The sequence below is a fragment of the Dipodomys ordii genome, unplaced genomic scaffold (genome assembly GCF_000151885.1).
Source record: "Dipodomys ordii isolate 6190 unplaced genomic scaffold, Dord_2.0 Scaffold5, whole genome shotgun sequence".
Lineage (NCBI taxonomy): Eukaryota > Metazoa > Chordata > Mammalia > Rodentia > Heteromyidae > Dipodomys > Dipodomys ordii.
In genome coordinates, this window is record NW_012267221.1 from 12957612 (window position 1) to 12975469 (window position 17858).

Below are 17858 nucleotides of genomic sequence, written 5' to 3' on the forward strand. Positions count from 1 at the left end.
GGTAGAGTGTTTGCCTTGCATGCTCAAGGCCCTTGGTTCGATTCCTCAGTACCACATAAGCAAAAAGAAGAGAGCCAGAAGTGGGCGCTGTGGCTCAAGTGGTAGAGCGCTAGCCTTGAGCTGAAGAGCTGAGGGACAGCGCCCAGGCCCAGAGTTCAGGCCCCACGACTGGACCCCAAGAAAAAAAAAAAAAAGAGAATACTATAATTGTTCTAATTAAATAAATTAAGTGTACAGTAGGAAAACAAATGGACCATTGCTATTATATTTCCTCTGCTGTACCTTCAGAGTATTGAACTTTGTAATTATTATAGCATTAAGTAGTTGATGTTAAAAATTTTCACATGAAGTAGCCATTAGTATTGCCTAGTTATTGGACACATTTCAACATTGTTATTGGCTTATTGTAATATATTGTGTGCAGTTGTACTGAAGTGTGTATTTATGTATTTAAGCCAGAGAGAAGATGAAAATTAACTGCAGAAGCTTCCTGAGTTGGTTCCAAAAGAAAACATATGGCTATTTGGTTTCTTCATTAAAGTGGGAAAATAAAACCCATGGTAGATAGACTGAGACTTAGAATAAACTGAATATTTACTTTGGACCTAGTAGCCTTCTAAACTTTTTTAGACTGGTTATTTTATCCTTGGACAGTGGAATATATCTGCCTATCAATATATAATGAAAATGGTCATTATGAATTGATGTTTATGAAGAAATTCAAGTTATTTGAAGAAAGTTTTAAATTCATTGAAGTAGTTAGAGAAGACCAGAACATATTTGTTGATTTGTCAGTGCTAGCAAGGTAATTGTAAGGTAGTAAGAGGGTTGTTTTTGTTTTTTGTAACAATCTTTAACTACTATTTCTTGTAGGGGGAAAGGAAATATCTCCCTCTCTTTTTCTTTTTCTTTCTACTTTACCCTTGTAATACTAAAATAAAGCCTTGCTGATGCTTAAGAAAAAGAAAAGCATTTGCTATAGATACTTGCATCTTTTCTTTCAGTCACCTTACCCACTTATTTTAGCAGCTTGGATGTGAAATCTATATAAGAATAAAATGTCTTATCCTGAGAAGTTATGTTTTAGACCAGACTTGATTATCTAGGGTTGCTTTGCAACTCAGTCATTGAACCTGTAGTTCTTAGACTCTGAAGATTCATTTTTTTTGTTAATAAAATTTACCTAGATTTTTTTTTCCCCTTCATTTTCCTCAGAAACATGTTTAAAGTTAGGCACGCACTGGCGGCCCATGTCTGTAATCCCAGCTACTCAGAAGACAGAGATCTGAGAGTCATGGTTCAAAACCAGCCCAGGAAGAAAAATCCATAAGACTCTTCTTATCTCTAATAAAACTAGCAAAATGTCAGAAGTAGAGTTCTGACTCAAATGGCTGAGCACCAGCCTTGAGCAAAAAAAAAAAAGTAAGGGACAAAGGCCCTGAGCCCAAGCCCCAGTGCTGGCACAAATTAAAACAACAACCAAAAAAAGCATGTTTTTAACATACTTTGCAGAGTTTTATGGTAAGTGTCAAGTGTCTATGGTAAGACTGCCCTCAAGCAATATTCAAAGCCAGTATGTCTCAGGGATTCCTTATAAGTTGTCAGTTGTTCATGTTTGAAGTGTCTTATAAAAGTTTGCTTTTACTTGAACAAATATACTTTGCTTTAACTTCTCAAGTTATATGTGAAAATCTTGGAACAGCTACGTAATTTATAATTAATGAAGAATTTTAGGCTTATGAATATCTAAAAATAATAGAGTTTCTTTAATTATAATCATTAAGTCAATTTTAAATTATAGAAATTGATACAGAATGTATAATGTACTATGTGATTTTTTTTGTTTCTTCGCCCATGGTATGACCCCTGTTTTCACTGTATTTGATTCCAGTGTCCTCCATCTTGTATATACATTTTTCTAATTTGGGGAGGGGAAGGGAAATAACAAAATGCTTAAATAAGGATACAACTTATACAGATGTATAAGATACTATGTTGAAAACAAACTTTACAACTTTGGGGTGGGGGAAGGGAGGAGTGGGGAGGTGGGGAGGAAAGGGATGGTAGGGGAAAAGCAAAGGAGGGGGTAACAATGCTCCATAGGAAATGTACTCATTACCTTACTCATGTAACTGTAACCCCTCTGTACAGTATCTTTACAATAAAAAGTATATATTTTTTTTTAAAAATGCAGTGAGGACAGGGGTTAAACCATGGGGGAAGAACATACAAACGGGAGCAGGGTGGATGGGAAGGGATGGGAAAGGGGAGAAACAAAGGAGGAGGCAACAATGCTTCATAAGAAATGTACTCATGGGACTGGGAAGGTGGCTCAGTGGTAGAGCTCTTGCCTTACATGCCTGAGGCCCTGAGGTTCGATTCCTCAGCACCACATAAGCAAGAAGAAAAAAGCCGGAAGTGACGCTGTGGCTCAAGTGGTAGAGCTCTAGCCTTGAGCTGAAGAGCTGAGGGACAGCGCCCAGGCCCAGAGTTCAGGCCCCACGACCAGACCAAAAAAAAAAAGAATAAATTCATGTCTGTCAGTAAATATCAGGCTAACTGGTTCTTATGTTAGCAGACTGAGAACTATGAGCAGAGAATACGTGAGCAACAGGAACAGCTGTTACTTCAACAAATGATTATTGACAAGCTAAAATCACAGTTACTTCTTGTGAATTCAAGACGAGGTATGTTCATGTTATTTTGTCATGTGTTTCTTAAACCTTTAAAGGAAAGAAAGGTAGAATTTGAGTTATTCTATTTTACTTTTCCATTGTTTCCTAATAGTTCTAATAAAACAAATGCAATGCAGCTATACATTTTTATTTAAATGAATAGCTGCAAGGTAAGTAGAACAATCTCATCGATGATAGAACCATAGGTTGAGAAAAATTCTTTGAAGACACTTTGTCAAAAAGCAGCAAACATTTTTTAAATTTCCATGCCTATTAAACTAAAAAATTTCTTATATATCATAAGAAAATATATGTGAATTTACCATGATATGTGTACAGGAGGTGCATCACAGTATAATTTCTAATAGTGAACAGTCAGAAACAAGGAAGTGTGTAGGCTTCTAGCTAACTGAACATGTGGACAGATTCCTAGAAGGTGATGCACCAAAGAGGACATGGGGGAGGATCTGTGTGTCTTCTCCATTTTCTTGCCCTATGTGTCTTTTCTTTTGAAATGTTTTATACAGTAAATCAGAAGTGTTGTATATAGTAAACCCAATCCAGAAACAAAGAAGGAGGAAGGGAGGGAGGGAGGGAGACAGTCCAAAACTTGTTACAATGATTCAGAACAATTATGTAGCTAACAGTAAATATGATGGTGGTATATAGCAAAAATAGAGCTAGATACAAAAATACATGCAACAGTATTTTATTTATACAGAATAACATTCTTGTTTGGATTTGTATTTATAGAAAAAGAAAAGCTGGGGGCTGGGAAGCTGGCTCAGTGGTATAGTACTTGCTTTGCATGCATGAGGCCCTGGGTTCAATTCCTCAGCACCACATAAGCAGAAAAAGCTGGAAGTGGCACTGTGGCTCAAGTGGTAGAGCGCTAGCCTTGAGCTGAAATGCTGAGTGACAGTGCCTAGGCCCAGAGTTCAGACCCCATGACTGACAAAAAAAAAAAAAAAAGAAAAGCTGGTGGAATATAAACCAAAATGTTAACAAGAAAAATTCATAAATGATAAAAGTTGTGAGTAGCTATATTTTTTATTCTTTATAGGATAGGTCTATTTTCTAATTTCCTTTCTTAATAACTATGGGGTCGTTATGAAAATAATTGTCTAATCCAAGAATTGAATATCTGAAAATATGTTGGTAAAAGTAAAATGCAAAGAACATATTTGTAGTTTCTAAATTCTAAATATTTTACCTTTTACTTTGGGAGAATGTAAGTTTTGGTATATTTAGTACAAAAGAAACATCTAAATGAGTAACTTCTCAAGCTAACTATAAATAATTTTTAAAAATTGATTCTTTTAAAATATACTTTTGGTTTTTATTATGTTTCCTTTTTTTCCATGATCAAAAATAAAGGTTTTCTGCTAATGTCCAAGAAGTTTTTGTCTTGTAGATAACAATTACAGCCACGTTCCCTTGTTTGAAGACAGTGAAACAAAGAATAATAATTTGACTCCTGACCATCCACATGATAAAATGAAACCTGGAATGCCAAAAGACAAAGAACCAAAGGTAGACTTATTTTCAAATTTATTTCCTAAATAAATATAATAAATGAGAAATTAGGTCCCACAGATTTGCTTAATTTCTTAGTATTGTGTCACAATTTGGATGGACAGGATGTAAGTAAAACGCTGCTTCTGAAAAAGCAACATTTATAACTAAGTGTTGGTGTCTCATGCCTGTAATTCTAGCTATTCAGGGAAGGCTAAGATCTCAAGATAGCAGTTCAAAGCCAACCCAGGCAGAAAAGTTTATGAGACTCTTATTTCCAGTTAATCACCAAAAAGCCAAAAGTGGAATTTGGCTCAAGTTGTAGAGCACTAGCCTTGAGCAAAATGTCTAAGGGAGAATGTCTTGGCCCTGAGTTCAAGTCCTAGTACCAGCATATGCTCAACACACCTATACACAAAGCAATATTTAAATGCCACTACAAAATACATTTTCAATGCTCCTAAGTGATCCACAACTGGAATTCTAAACAGAAATTTATACGTATATGTAATATAAATGTTCCTAACAGAACTATTTCCAAGTAAACATATGAATTTCATTATGTCACAGTATTGAACAAAGAATTAAAATATTTAAAAAAGAAATAAAAATTTAAACTAAGCAGGGCACTGGTGGCTCAGGCCTGTAATCCTGGCTACTCAGGAGGCTGAGATCTGAGTTTGAAGCCAGCCCAGGCAGGAAAGTCCCAATGAGCCTCTTGTCTCCAGTTAGCCACTCAAAAACTGGAAGTGGCACTGTGGCTCAAGTGGTAGAGCGTTAGCCTTGAGCACAAAGAGGCTCAGGGACAGCACCCACGCCCTGAGTTCAAGCCCCTCAACCGAAATGAAATAATTTAAATTAAGGTAGTCAGTAAATTTAGATGTGCTAGTTTAATTCTTTTTAAATAGTTTTCTATCTTTTCTTTCAGTTTCTGGTACTTAGTTTTAAAAAAGTTACCATGTTAGCTTAACTAATAATCCTCACTAAAGCAATGTGCAAAGAATATGTATAAGAATTGAAAGAAAGCTGGGTGCCTGTGGATCATGTCTGTAATCCTAGCTACTAAGGAGGCTGAGATCTGAGGATCACGGTTCAAAGCCAGCCCAGGCAGGAAAGTTCATGAGACTTTTTTTTTTTTTTGGGTCCGGTCGTAGGGCCTGAACTCTGGGCCTGGGCGCTGTGCCTCAGCTCTTCAGCTCAAGGCTAATGCTCTACCACTTGAGCCACAGCGCCACTCCTGGCTTTTTTCTTATGTGGTGTTGAGGAATCGAACCCAGGGCCTCGAGCATGCAAGGCAAGTGCTCTACCACTGAGCCACCTTCCCAGCCCCTCATGAGACTCTTATCTCCAATTAACCACCAGAAAACTGAAAGTGACACTGTGGCTCAAGTGGTAGAGCACTTACGTAGAGCTGAGGAACAGCAACCAGGCTCAGAGTCAAGACCCACAACCAACAAAAAAAAAATAGAATTGAAAGAATATGTAGATGGAGGGGCATGAACATCCTTACATGTGCAAGGATGTTCATGCTACACTGGTTAGAAACCACCCTAAATATCCATCAAGAGCAGAATAGGATGTGTTTAAAGCAGCTTAAAAAATGTAAATAAACTTTATGTATCTATGTACTTGGTTCATAAAGCAGTATTAAGTAAAAAAGGGGAAATTATAGCGTGAAAAGTAGGGAATTACGTAATTTTTTTAAAACTAAACAATGTGAAAACACAGATATATAGTAGAAATATAAAGACTATTTTTTTTAATGAGATGGGTTAGTTTTTATGGAATAGTGCATCTTGAATAAAACAAGAACTAATGATGTCAGCCAAACTGAGTCAAGAGTACTTTGTATCTTTCTTACTAAATAAAACAGGAAATTTACTTTTGTTATGACAATTCAGTTTACAGATTCTACAGCTAAGACTACCTTAATATGTTCTCTTAATAAATTCTCTTTAAGATCTTTTTTTAAAATTTAAAACCATTATTTTTTGAATCATTCAGCTTTCTTTACCCCATTCCAATTACCCTTTATCTAAAAATTATTGGTAATCATAGAAACTGTTAATTTGGAATTTATGTTTAATTAGGTTTATTTTATAAAATTCAGAAATGAAGTTTGCTATAGTATATAATAACATCATTGAACTACTATAAATACTGACATCTATTTTGCACTAAAGTAGTAAACTGTATTTACAATTTTCCTGTTTCCAAGACTTCTAAATGTCAACACCATTAAATTTTAATAACCAAACTCATGTTATCTCATTTATAGTACATGTTTAAAAATAAGTATCACCAGGTGGCGCACCCTTGTAATCCTAGCTACTAAGGAGGCTGAGGATCACAGTTCAAAGCCAGCTCAGGCAGGAAAGTCCATGAGACTCTTATCTTCAATAAACCATCAGAAAACCAGAAGTGGCACTATGGCTAAAGTAGTAGAGCGCTAGCCTTGAGCTAAACTGCTGATGGACAGTGCCTAAGCCCAGAGTTCAAGCCCCATGACCAACCAAATAATAATAGAGTATCTGAAGTATAAAATACATATAAGTTATTTTTAAAATTACTTAGGACAGAAGGGATATTGGGTAAGTTTTTGTTATTTGTTAAATTTGTGGGGAAATTCAAAGGGAAATAAAATACTTTTTAAAAGTATTTTAATTTTGTAAGATAGGTGTTTAACCTACAGATATATATCTGTATATCTGGCTTAAGTATCATTGTTTAACCTACAGATATATATCTGTATATCTGGCTTAAGTATCATTGTTGGTCGTGTGGCTTGAATTCTGGGTCTGGGCACTGTTCCTAGCTCTTCAGCTCAAGGCTAGTGCTGTACCACTTGAGCCACAGCGCCACTTCCAGGGCCCAGGCCCAGAGTTCAGGCCTCACAACTGACTCTCTCTCTCTCTCTCTCTCTCTCTCTCTCTCACACACACACACACACACATGTTTAAGTAGCAGAAATCATGTCAGAGATAGATTATTTCCAAAAAATTGATAATGTTGCATCAGTTTTAACTATACTTATAGATAGAAAGAGGAAAATCCCCTTGTGGAATAAAATACTCAGTAGGAAATAAATCTAAACTCAGTGAGTTAATTTTAATTATCTTTACTAACATAGGAAAGGCTCAATTCTTTGAGGAGCTCATTAGGTTTACTTATAGTATAATCATTTAATAAAAATAAAAATTATCTTTTTTTCCTTTCTCTTCTTTTGTATATCTGTAAGTAAAGTGCTAATGAGCACAAATATACAAAAAGAAGAAATAAGTTCTAAAAGAAAGAATGTACTGAAAAAATTAAGTGAAGTAAGCCAGGCCCCAAGAAACATATATCCCATGGTTTCCCTTATTTGCAATAACTAGTATATCTCTGAGACAAGCAGAAAAGGTCCGATAAGTTGATGTTAGGTGACATGAACCTCAAGATAAGGACTCAAGTGGTTTTTCTTTCTTGCTATTGTTTCTAGCATATTTATAAGGTGATTTTTTTTCTGTTGCTTTGTATGTCCCTCCCCCATGGTATAACCCGTTTTCACTGTTTTTGATGTTGGTACAATTTGGAGAGAGGAAGGGAAAAAACAAATTGTTTAAATAGGGATACAGGTGGACCCATTGCAACAATGAAATGTACAAGATGCTATGTCAAAAAACAAACTTTACAACTTCGGGGGGGGGCAGGAATGGTAAGGGGAAACAAAGGAAGAGGCAACAATGCTTGATAAGAAATGTACTTGCTCATGTAATTGTAACCCCTCTGTATGATATTTTCACAATAAAAAACTTAATAAAAATTGTAGAAAAGGAAAAAAGAATGAATATATTTATTGAACATTTGAGAACTAGGCATATATTCTCTATTTTAAAAATTAGTCCTGTGCTCAACTACTCTGGAAACTAAGACCTGAGGTCATGATTTCATGTCAGCTTGAACAGGCAAATCCATGAAACTCTTATCTGAGTTAACCCACAAAAAACCAGAACTGGAGGCATGACTCAACTGGTAGACCACCAGCCCTTCATGGGGAAAAAAAATGGAAAAGTGAGGCCCTGAGTTCACCTCCTAATGCCAGCACTAAAGAAAAGAAAGGAGGAAAAAGGAAAGGAAAGGGGGAGGGAGAGAGAAGAAGGAAGGGAGGGAGGGAGGGGAGGAAGGAAAGAGAAGAGAGAGAAAGAAAAAAAAAGAAAGAGAGAGAGAAAGAAAGTCCAGATTTTGAAAAAGCTTTTGTTCATCAAGCAAGAAGGAAGGAAGGGAGGGAAAGAAGAAAAGAAAGAAACTCCAGATTTTGAAAAAGCATTTGTTGATCAAGCAATTAAATTGAAATAGAAATCTTTTCTGTTGGCGTATATGTTGTTGATCCATATTTAGTGAGTTGGAATTAAATTTACATTTAACTAATAGAGATGAGAAGTATTTTCCTATAGGACTTTGAAAGATTTGATTGTATGAGATTTTTTTATATATCAACAAAGCCTATATTGGTTGGCTACAAATATTTTTAAAATATACTTTACATATATAAGAACTAGAACATAACAGAAATAGTTATGGTAATGATATATTTTTTCTGTTTTCAAAGTACTTTAATATTATTAGTCTTCAGAAAAATTATTGTTTTAGAAGTTACATTCTCAATCCATTGGTCTAACTTTTGTAATGATTTGGTAAGCTGAAAGAAATACATTGGGGCTGAAAGAAATACATTGGGGCTGGGAAGTAGCTCAGTGGCAAAGTGCTTGCCTAGTAAATGTAACATCCTGGGTTCGATCCCCAATACCATAAAGGAAAAGACCAAAAAAAATACAGTTTAAAAAAAAAAGAGAAATGTATTGAAGCAATAACAGAAGGAAGCTACTACCAACCAGGAGAGTACTTACATTCTTGGTGGGAGGTTTCATTTTGTTGAGACACTTAAGGATTTGTTTTCTTTTGTGTGTGTTTGTGTGTATGTATTTATTGTGTGTATGTATGTGTGTGTGTGTGTGTATATATATACATACATATATATATATATATATATATACATAGTCAGTATTTAATAGCTCCTGTTTTTGTGTCATAACACTTCACATATTTCAAGTATACCATACAGTATCATTAGCTGTGGTTCCCATGCGGTATCTTTTTTTGTCTCTCTTATAAAATTTTTGTTGTCAAGGTGATATACAGAGGGGTTACAGTTACATATGTAAGGTAGTAAGTACATTTCTTGCTGAACTTGTTAACCCCCTCCCTCATTTTTCTCCTACTTTCCCTCCCCCCACAATTGTACAGTTCATTTCCAAATTATTATCTTGTGAGTATTGCTGTTGCATTGGTTCACCCTTTGTCCTTTGTCTTACCATTTTGTTGTTCCCCTTCCCTTCCCTAATTCAGATAAGAGTATGGACAATACCCACGGTACCAAAATCAAATACAGTGACAACAGGGAATAAACCATAGGGAAAAAGACACACAAAAGAAAAAAATCATACAGTGAATTAAAAAACAACAAAGAAAAACCTTGTTTCCGTGTCTTGGAATTCATTTCACTTATCATCTCATATGGTAATATGTACATAGCTATTGAGCTATTCTGCTCATCTGCTAGGATTATCCTAGACATATACTAATTATTACAAATGAGAGAAACCATGGGATCTGTGTTTCTTTGTGTCTGGCTTACAGGTTCCTCAAAAGACTACACATAGAGCTCTCCCCTATGACCCAGCAATCTCACTTCTGGGCATTTACCCAAATGACCACAAACAAGCCATACTAAAGCACCAGCACAACTATGTTTATTGCAGCATTATTACCATAGCTAAAATATGGAACCAACCCAGTTACCCCTTAGTAGATGAATGGATCAAGAAAATGTGATATGTGTGTGTGTGTATATATATATATATATATATATATATATATATATAATATGAATTCTATGCTTCCATCAGAAAGAATGACACCATCCCATTTGTAAGGGAAAGGATTTGTTTTCTTTAAACTATTGGTTTTGTTTAGATATTTATGTGTTAGGACATTCAAGAGGAAAAAGACATTTTTACTAACAACAATTATGTGTCTGCATTGGGAATTAAACAGAAAGAAAGCAAAAAATATGAGGTGGAATAAAGCTTTTTTAGAACATTTTACTTAGGAAAGATGAAATTGGAAGCCAAGGGATCGCTGGCTTAGATTACTCCTGTAATCCAAGCTACTTACGAAGCTGAGCATTAAAAAGAATAATGTCATTTACAGGGAAATTGATGGTCCTAGAACAAATCATGGTAAGTGAGGTAAGCCAAACTCAGAGAAAAGTGGCACATGTTTTCTTTCATATGAGAAAGCTAGATCTAAAATACAGTAGGAAACAAAGGAGGAGGCAACAATGCTGGATAAGAAATGTACTCATTACCTTGCTCATGTAACTGTAAGTAGCCCCTCTATACAGTATTTTCACAATAAAAAACTTAATTAAAAAATAAAATACACCAGGACATGCTAAATTTTATAATTTATAGATCCTACTAGGTATTCACATACAGTGAGACCCAAGGAGATACTCTTAGGAGAAGAACACAAAGGTGCAATGCCTAGTCATCTGATCATACAAAATGATACTTATCAAAATGAACTCCAGGAAATGGAAACAATAGATTTTTTTCTTTTTTGCTATTTTTGTTTTCTTTTCCTCTCATCTTGTTTGGTCATTTATATGTCTTTGCAAGTATAAAGGGAGGCCCAAAAATGGAAGGACAAAGGGTAAAACAAAGCAACAGTGGTACTCACTGGACACTATGTTAAATATGAACTATACAACTTATGACGGGGGGCAGGGGGAGGGAAAAACTGAGAGAGAGCAAGGTAAGGGGTGCCATTGTCCAAAACGAAATGTGCTCTTTACCTGACTTCTGTAACTGTAACCCCTCTTTTATCATCTTCGTAATAACAATAAAATGTTTTATAGATTTTAAGAAAAGAGGCTGAGATCTGAGGATTAAGGTTCAAAGACAACTTGGGCAGACAATTTGAGAAATTTATACCTCTAATTAAAACAAAAAACAGGAAGTATGTATGTGGCTCAAGTGGTAGAGCACCAGCCATGAGCAAAAATCTAAACAGGAATGTGAGGCTTTGAGCTTAGGCCTCAGTACTGGCACAGGAAGGAAGGGAGGGAGGAAAAGAGAAGAAAGGAAGGAAGGAAGAAATGAAGTTAGGATGGTGGTATGGCTTTAGCAGTGGAATGCTTGCCTCTTATATATAGGATCATTGCAAAAAATAAAACCTGGAAAGAAACATGAAATGCCTCTGCTTATGTTATTCCTACAGAGAAAACATAAAAGAGTCCTGATTTTCTCCTGAAGGGATAAAGAGATTAGGACAGCATAGTCTATCATTAGATGACACTCAGTGTTCTACTTCTTGTTGAATGATATGGGTAAAGAACCTCAGTTTAACTTTAATAACTGAGTTTCACTTCTTGTACACCATGGTAGTTTATATATCTTTTACATTATCATAATGTGAAGTAACTTGCTAGTTACTTTCAATCTGTTTTAGAACTTAGCAGATTAAGCTAGGTGCAGATATTTCATGAATGTAATCCTAGCTATTTAGGAGGCTGAGATCTGAGGATCACAGTTCAAAGCCAGCCCAGGCAAGAAAATCTATGAGACTTTTTTTTTGGGGGGGGTAGGTCATGGGGCTACTCTTGAGTCTGGGCACTCACCCTCAGCTCTTCAGCTCAAGGCTAGCGTACTATCACTTGAACCACTGCTCCACATCTGGTTTTCTGGCAGTTTTTGTTTCAACTTCTCTAGCCATAAAAGAAACGCAAATCAAAACAACATTGAGATTCCACCTTACTCCAGTTAGAATGGCTATAATCAAGAACTCTAATAACAGCAGATGCTGGAGAGGATGTGGCCAAAAGGGAACCCTACTGCATTGTTGGTGGGAATGTAAACTTGTTCAACCACTTTGGAAAGTAGTATGGAGGTTCCTCAAAAGACTCCACAGAGATCCCCACTATGACCCAGCAATCTCACTTTTGGGCATTTACTCAAATGATCACAAACTGGACCATACTAAAACTAGCAGAACAACTATGTTTATTGCAGCTTTATTTACCATAGCTAAGATATGGAACCAACCCAGATGCCCCCTCAGTAGATGAATGGATCAACTCCATAAAAAGAATGACACTGTCCCATTTGTTAGGAAATGGAAAGATTTGGAAAAAATTCTATTAAGTGAAGTAAGCTAGACCCAAAGAAGCATAGGTCCTATGGTTTCCCTTATTTGCAATAACTACTATACATCTAGGATAATAATCTTACCAGACAAGCAAAAAAGGCTAAAAGCTATGTACATATGACCATATAAGATGGTGCTAAGTGAAATGAACCCCAGGATATGGACACAAGAGGTTTTTTTTTTTTTTCTCTGTTACTGTTTTTAATGTCCTATGTGATTTTTGTTTTGTTTCTTTTGTATGTCCTTCCCCCTATGGTATAACCCATGTTGTCACTATATTTGGTTCTGGTGCCCTGTGTCTTATGTATACATTTGTCAATTTTAGGGAGGGAAAAGGAATTAACAAAATGCTGAAACAAGGATACAGGTTGACCCATTGTAACAATGAGACATACAAGACACTATGTTGAAAATGAACTTTACAACTTCAGGGTTGGGGGGAGGGAGGAGTTGGGGATGTGGGTAGGGAAAGGTAGTAGAGGAAAAACAAAGGAAGAGGTAATGATGCTCAATAGGAAATGTACTCATTACCTTACTCATGTAACTATAACCCCTCTGTACAGTATCTTTACAATAAATTTTAATTGCACCACTATGTACACTATTGTATTGACAAATACTACTCATCTTTTGTTTGCAGGACACTTTTGTGTCCATGAAAGATTATTTTAATAACACATTTTTTATTTTAATGTAAGTAAATTACTTTGTTAAAATTGATTTTTATAACAGGATTATAATATGCTCAGCATTTCATAATCACAAAATAATTTTTTTTTTGGTCATGGGGTTTGAACTCTGGACCTGGGTGCTGTCCCTCAGCTCTGTAGCACAAGATGAGCGCTCTACTACTTGAGCCACAGTGTCATTTCCGGTTTTCTGGTGGTTTATTGGAGATAAGAGTCTCACGGACTTTCCTGCCTGGGCTGGCTTTGAACTCTGATCCTCAGATCTCAGCCTCCTTAGTAGCTAGGATTATAGGCATGAGCCACCGGTGCCCAGCAGAAATAAAATTTTAAAAGTCTTGTTTCTGCTAATCATTTCTAGCTATGCCAATTACTATTTTAGATGTGTAGGGGTAAACAAAAATTATTTCCCCTCATATTTCTATCTCATTATTTTCATAGGGAGTTTTACAAAATCTAGTGTTTTGGTTGACACAGGAAGATATATGAGTGCTGGTTGCTCACCCCTGTACTCTAGATACTTAGGAGGCTATGATCTGAGAGTTAAAGTTCAAAGCCAGCCCAGGCAGAAAACTCTAGGAGATTTTTATCCAAGTAAACAGCAAAATGCCAAAAGTTAAGGTGAGCTCAAGTGGTACAGTGCCTGCCTTGAGTGAAAAAGCTAAGTTATAAGGCCCTGAGTTCAAGTTCCAGTACTGTCTAAAAAAAAAGAAAAAGTAGAGAGCAGTAATAAAAATTACAAGCCGGGCACCAGTGGCTCGCACCTGTAATCCTAGCTACTCAGGAGGCTGAGATTTGAGGATCACGGTTCAAAGCCAACCCGGGCAAGAAAGTCGGTGAAACTCTTATCTCCAATAAACTACCAGAAAACCGGAAGTGGCACTGTGGCTCACGTGGAGGAGTACTAGTCTTGAGCTGAAGAGCTGAGAGACAGTGCCCAGGCCCAGAGTTCAAGCCCCATGGCCGACAAAAAAAAAATCATAAAGGAACTTGGTGATACTGGTAAATTATTTATCTTCATTCACTAATTCTGAATTCCTGTTCTTTTTTTGGGGGGGTCCGGTTGTGAGGCCTGAACTATGGGCCTGAGCACTGTCCCTCAGCTCTTGAGCTCAAGGCTAGCGCTCTACCACTTGAGCCACAGCGCCACTTCCGGCTTTTTTTCTTTTTGCTTATGTGGTGCTGAGGAATCGAATCCATGGCCTCAGGCATGCAAGGCAAGCGCTCTACCACTAAGCCAACTTCTCAGCCCCCTGAATTTCTGTTCTATGTCTGATACTGCCAAATCACTGAAGAACAAAGGAATATTGTCCCTTTCTTCTTGCATAAAGTCTTCATTTAATAATCAAAATTGGCCTTGGCATTGTTGAATATTGTAGTTATTTCCCTCTAGAATCAACAATATGATTTAAAAACATGCTTATTTGAACTTTTTAACTATTTAAATAGAGATTATATGTTTTTGTGTTCAGATAGCTGGTTTTTTGCTTAATTTCTGATTTTATACATGTATATTTACATTTCTGATTATCATCAGTTTTTCTTCTGAGTTATTAATCAAAAGCTTTCAAAAATGACTTGTGTAGAAGTTACTGAAAGATGCCAGCTAGATAATTTGCACATTTCTAATGTGGCTACATTGTGATTAGGTGAGCAGATATGATAGCTTTGAGAGCTAAAAGATTTTGTAGGTCTAGTATAGTAAAGATGGGTATAACTGGGGAGCTGCCATCAGTGCTAATATTGAGAAAGCATGATATGCTTGCTTTACCTGGCAATTGCAAGTAAATATAGATAACCTGACATGTTTGAAGAAAGCTAATATCTACAAATTTGCTTGTCAATCACTTAGAAAGAAGTATTTATTGAACTTCTATTTGCTAGTGACTGACAGCAGTACAAAAAAAAAGGGGTGGGGGGAAAAGGAAAAGGAGAAAGACAACATAAGTCCCCTTTTAAGGAGCTACAATCCAATTGAGAACAAAGATTTGAAGACCTAAAGCAAATAGCAAGCATTATAAAGCAATGTGATAGGAAATTTAATTTTATTATGTAATTTAATCCTGCCATATAATTAAGTGTAATTATATGAAAAATAAAATGATAATTTTATGTATAGATAAAATATGATGGACTTTTATTTAAAAATAAAATTCCTGGTGAACTGATCATGTAAAATAATATTTACATCTGATCATGTAAAATAATATTTAGTGAAATGAACTCCAAGAACTAGAAAACAAAAGAGTTTATTTCTTTGTTGCTGTTTTTGTCTTCTTTTCCTTTTGTCTCATTTGTTTATCTGTTTTGGAGGGGGCACAGAAGTGATAGGCCAAAGGGTGAACAAACACAACAGTGATACTAGATGCTGTTGAAAATGAACTATACAACTTGTGGGTGGGGACAAGGGAGAAAAACTGGGAAGGAGTGACATTGTTCGAAAAGAAATAACCTCTCTATATCACCTTCACATGAACAATTTTAAAAGTAGATAAAAAAGTAGAAAATACAGATTACATAAAGAAAGCTGAACAGAAAAAAATTAAGAAAAGAAAAACTAAGCTGATGGTAGATTTGAATTCAAGTAGGGAGAAGCAGACAAGTTTTTCTATAACCATAATTGGTTATTTATGTATGAATATGTAAACTTAAAACTTTCTATCTTGGTCATGGTGTTTACATGCTTATAATCCTAGCAACTGTGGAGGTAGAGGTAAGGATGACAAAGTCTGAGGCTAGCCAGAGCAAAATCGGTAGACACTAGCAGAGAAAACAAAGTAAAAGCAAAAAGAACTGAAGAAAGGGGAAAGCATGAGGTTCTGGATTCAATCCCTAGTACTACCAAAACAAAAATAGGTTATGGTAAATGTTATTTTGAAAATTTTACTTTGTTGTTCATGTTTCCTAAAGTGGCCTGACATAATCATGGCTTTATAGGAGAACTCTTTGTTTTTCTTATTTTGTTCTATGGGAGTCCTTCAGGGAAGAGCAGTGTATGCACATAATGTATTCCTTAGGTGGTGTTGAATATGGACATTGGACGTGAGCCCTGTTCTGCCATCTGGCCTTTTGTAGATTATGAAATCCTAAACTTAACAAGTTTAAGTCTTTGGTAGCACGTATGCCACATACTCTTGCCTTTTACTTTAGCTCCCACTTAGGGTTAACCTTCCAAGTTCTGGGCCCTCACAACACTCTTAAAACATTGTCCATCTCATGTCTCCTAAATTATATTTAAATTGCTATATATTTTCCAGACACCTGACTTAATATACATCATTAAAAAAAACTTTATTAGAGAATACAGTGTGCAGATACATGACATGACAACTATGTTTTTCATCATTTAAACAAAACTTAAGAATTCAGTCTTAGGATATTTAACTACTAAGTGATTTATGTAGGAAAAATCTGATGTACATTGTCTTAAACTATGTGCATGTTTTCAATGTGCAATACTTTTACTAATAGTGAATCTTGAAATAAATTTGACTACTAAAGTTTGTTATTTAAATAATTATTCCCATATTTATTTAATACTTAGTGCTTTATTTTCACCTTTTATTAGACAGAATGGTACTTATACATACTATACAATGGCACATGCCAACCTGGGGCCTAACAAGAACTAGAAACCGTTGTTTCTATGTGTACCACCTTAGGGAATTCTTGCCTTCTCAGTCAGAGCAAGTGTCCTATATTCCCTAGTTTTGTTTCATGTCTAACACTTGTATATTACTACTCTTTGGAGCCTAGTTTTTGTTTATAGACTGGTAGAATAATTAAAAGGAAAGAATTGTCTTCTTCAGATTTACTCATTTAAAATTCAGATTATACCCAAAGGTGTCATAATAAATATATCATAAATTCTAAGAAAAATATACTGATATTGAAAGCATTTTAATATTTATATTGAGATTTTTCTTACAGGAATTTTGTTTCCAAGTCTGAATTTTTAATTCATCCTTTCTTGCCATGAGTCTGTGTGTCTTAGCACATCATTTTAGGATTTTTGTATTGTTAGAATTTTGTAAGTTGTTGTTGTTGTTGTTTTGTTGCCAATCCTGGGCTTGAGCTTTTTTGCTCAAATCTAGTGCTCTACCACTTGAGCAACAGCCTCACTTCCAGCTCTTTTGGAGGTTAATTGGAGATAAAAGTCTCATGGACTTTTCTGTCCAGGGCTGGCTTTGAATCACAGTCCTCAGATCTCAGCCTCCTAAGTAAATAAGATTACACACAGACGTAAGCCACAAGCATTTGGCAATTGTAAATAATTTTTAGGGAAGGGGGAAGTGGTATAATATTTAAATTTTCTTCCCTAACTTCTAATCAAGTTTGAATGTCTCTTACGTGGCTTCCTTTTCTTCCTTTCTATCCCCATGTTGTCCCCTTTTCTCCCACTTTTCTCCCCCCCCCTCCGCCCCGCTAAAGCCCATGAAACAGAATTGATATATTCTATCCAGTCTTGATTTCTCTTGACAAAGGCATGAAAAGCAATTCCAACATCCATACGCAAGGAATAGCCCTCACAAAGCAATCTCTTTTCTCTTAGTATTATAATCTATCATTCTAAATATCTGTTTGGAAGATGTTTATTCCAGTAGCATGAAATATGTCTGCGTTCAATCTGTTGTGGTTTGTTGGCTTGTTTTTGTTTGACCTATATGAACATTCAATCTGTGTTTGGCTTTGGGGGAATTTTTTTGTTGAACAAATGACAAATTCCAGTCTCACA

General features: G+C 35.8%; 1 protein-coding gene across 3 annotated transcripts in view; it reads left to right on the plus strand.

Annotated features, from left to right (window-relative positions):
• Window positions 1-17858, plus strand: part of Tank (TRAF family member-associated NFKB activator) — an 87757-nt gene that overhangs the window by 46164 nt on the left and 23735 nt on the right. For 2 of the 3 annotated variants that reach the window (XM_013029769.1, XM_013029779.1), the window contains exons 3-4: window positions 2576-2687; window positions 4090-4208. In XM_013029769.1, coding sequence (XP_012885223.1) covers window positions 2576-2687; window positions 4090-4208 — 231 coding nt within the window. The remainder of the gene's footprint in view (window positions 1-2575; window positions 2688-4089; window positions 4209-17858) is intronic. The other variant, XM_013029788.1, reaches the window with a different exon arrangement.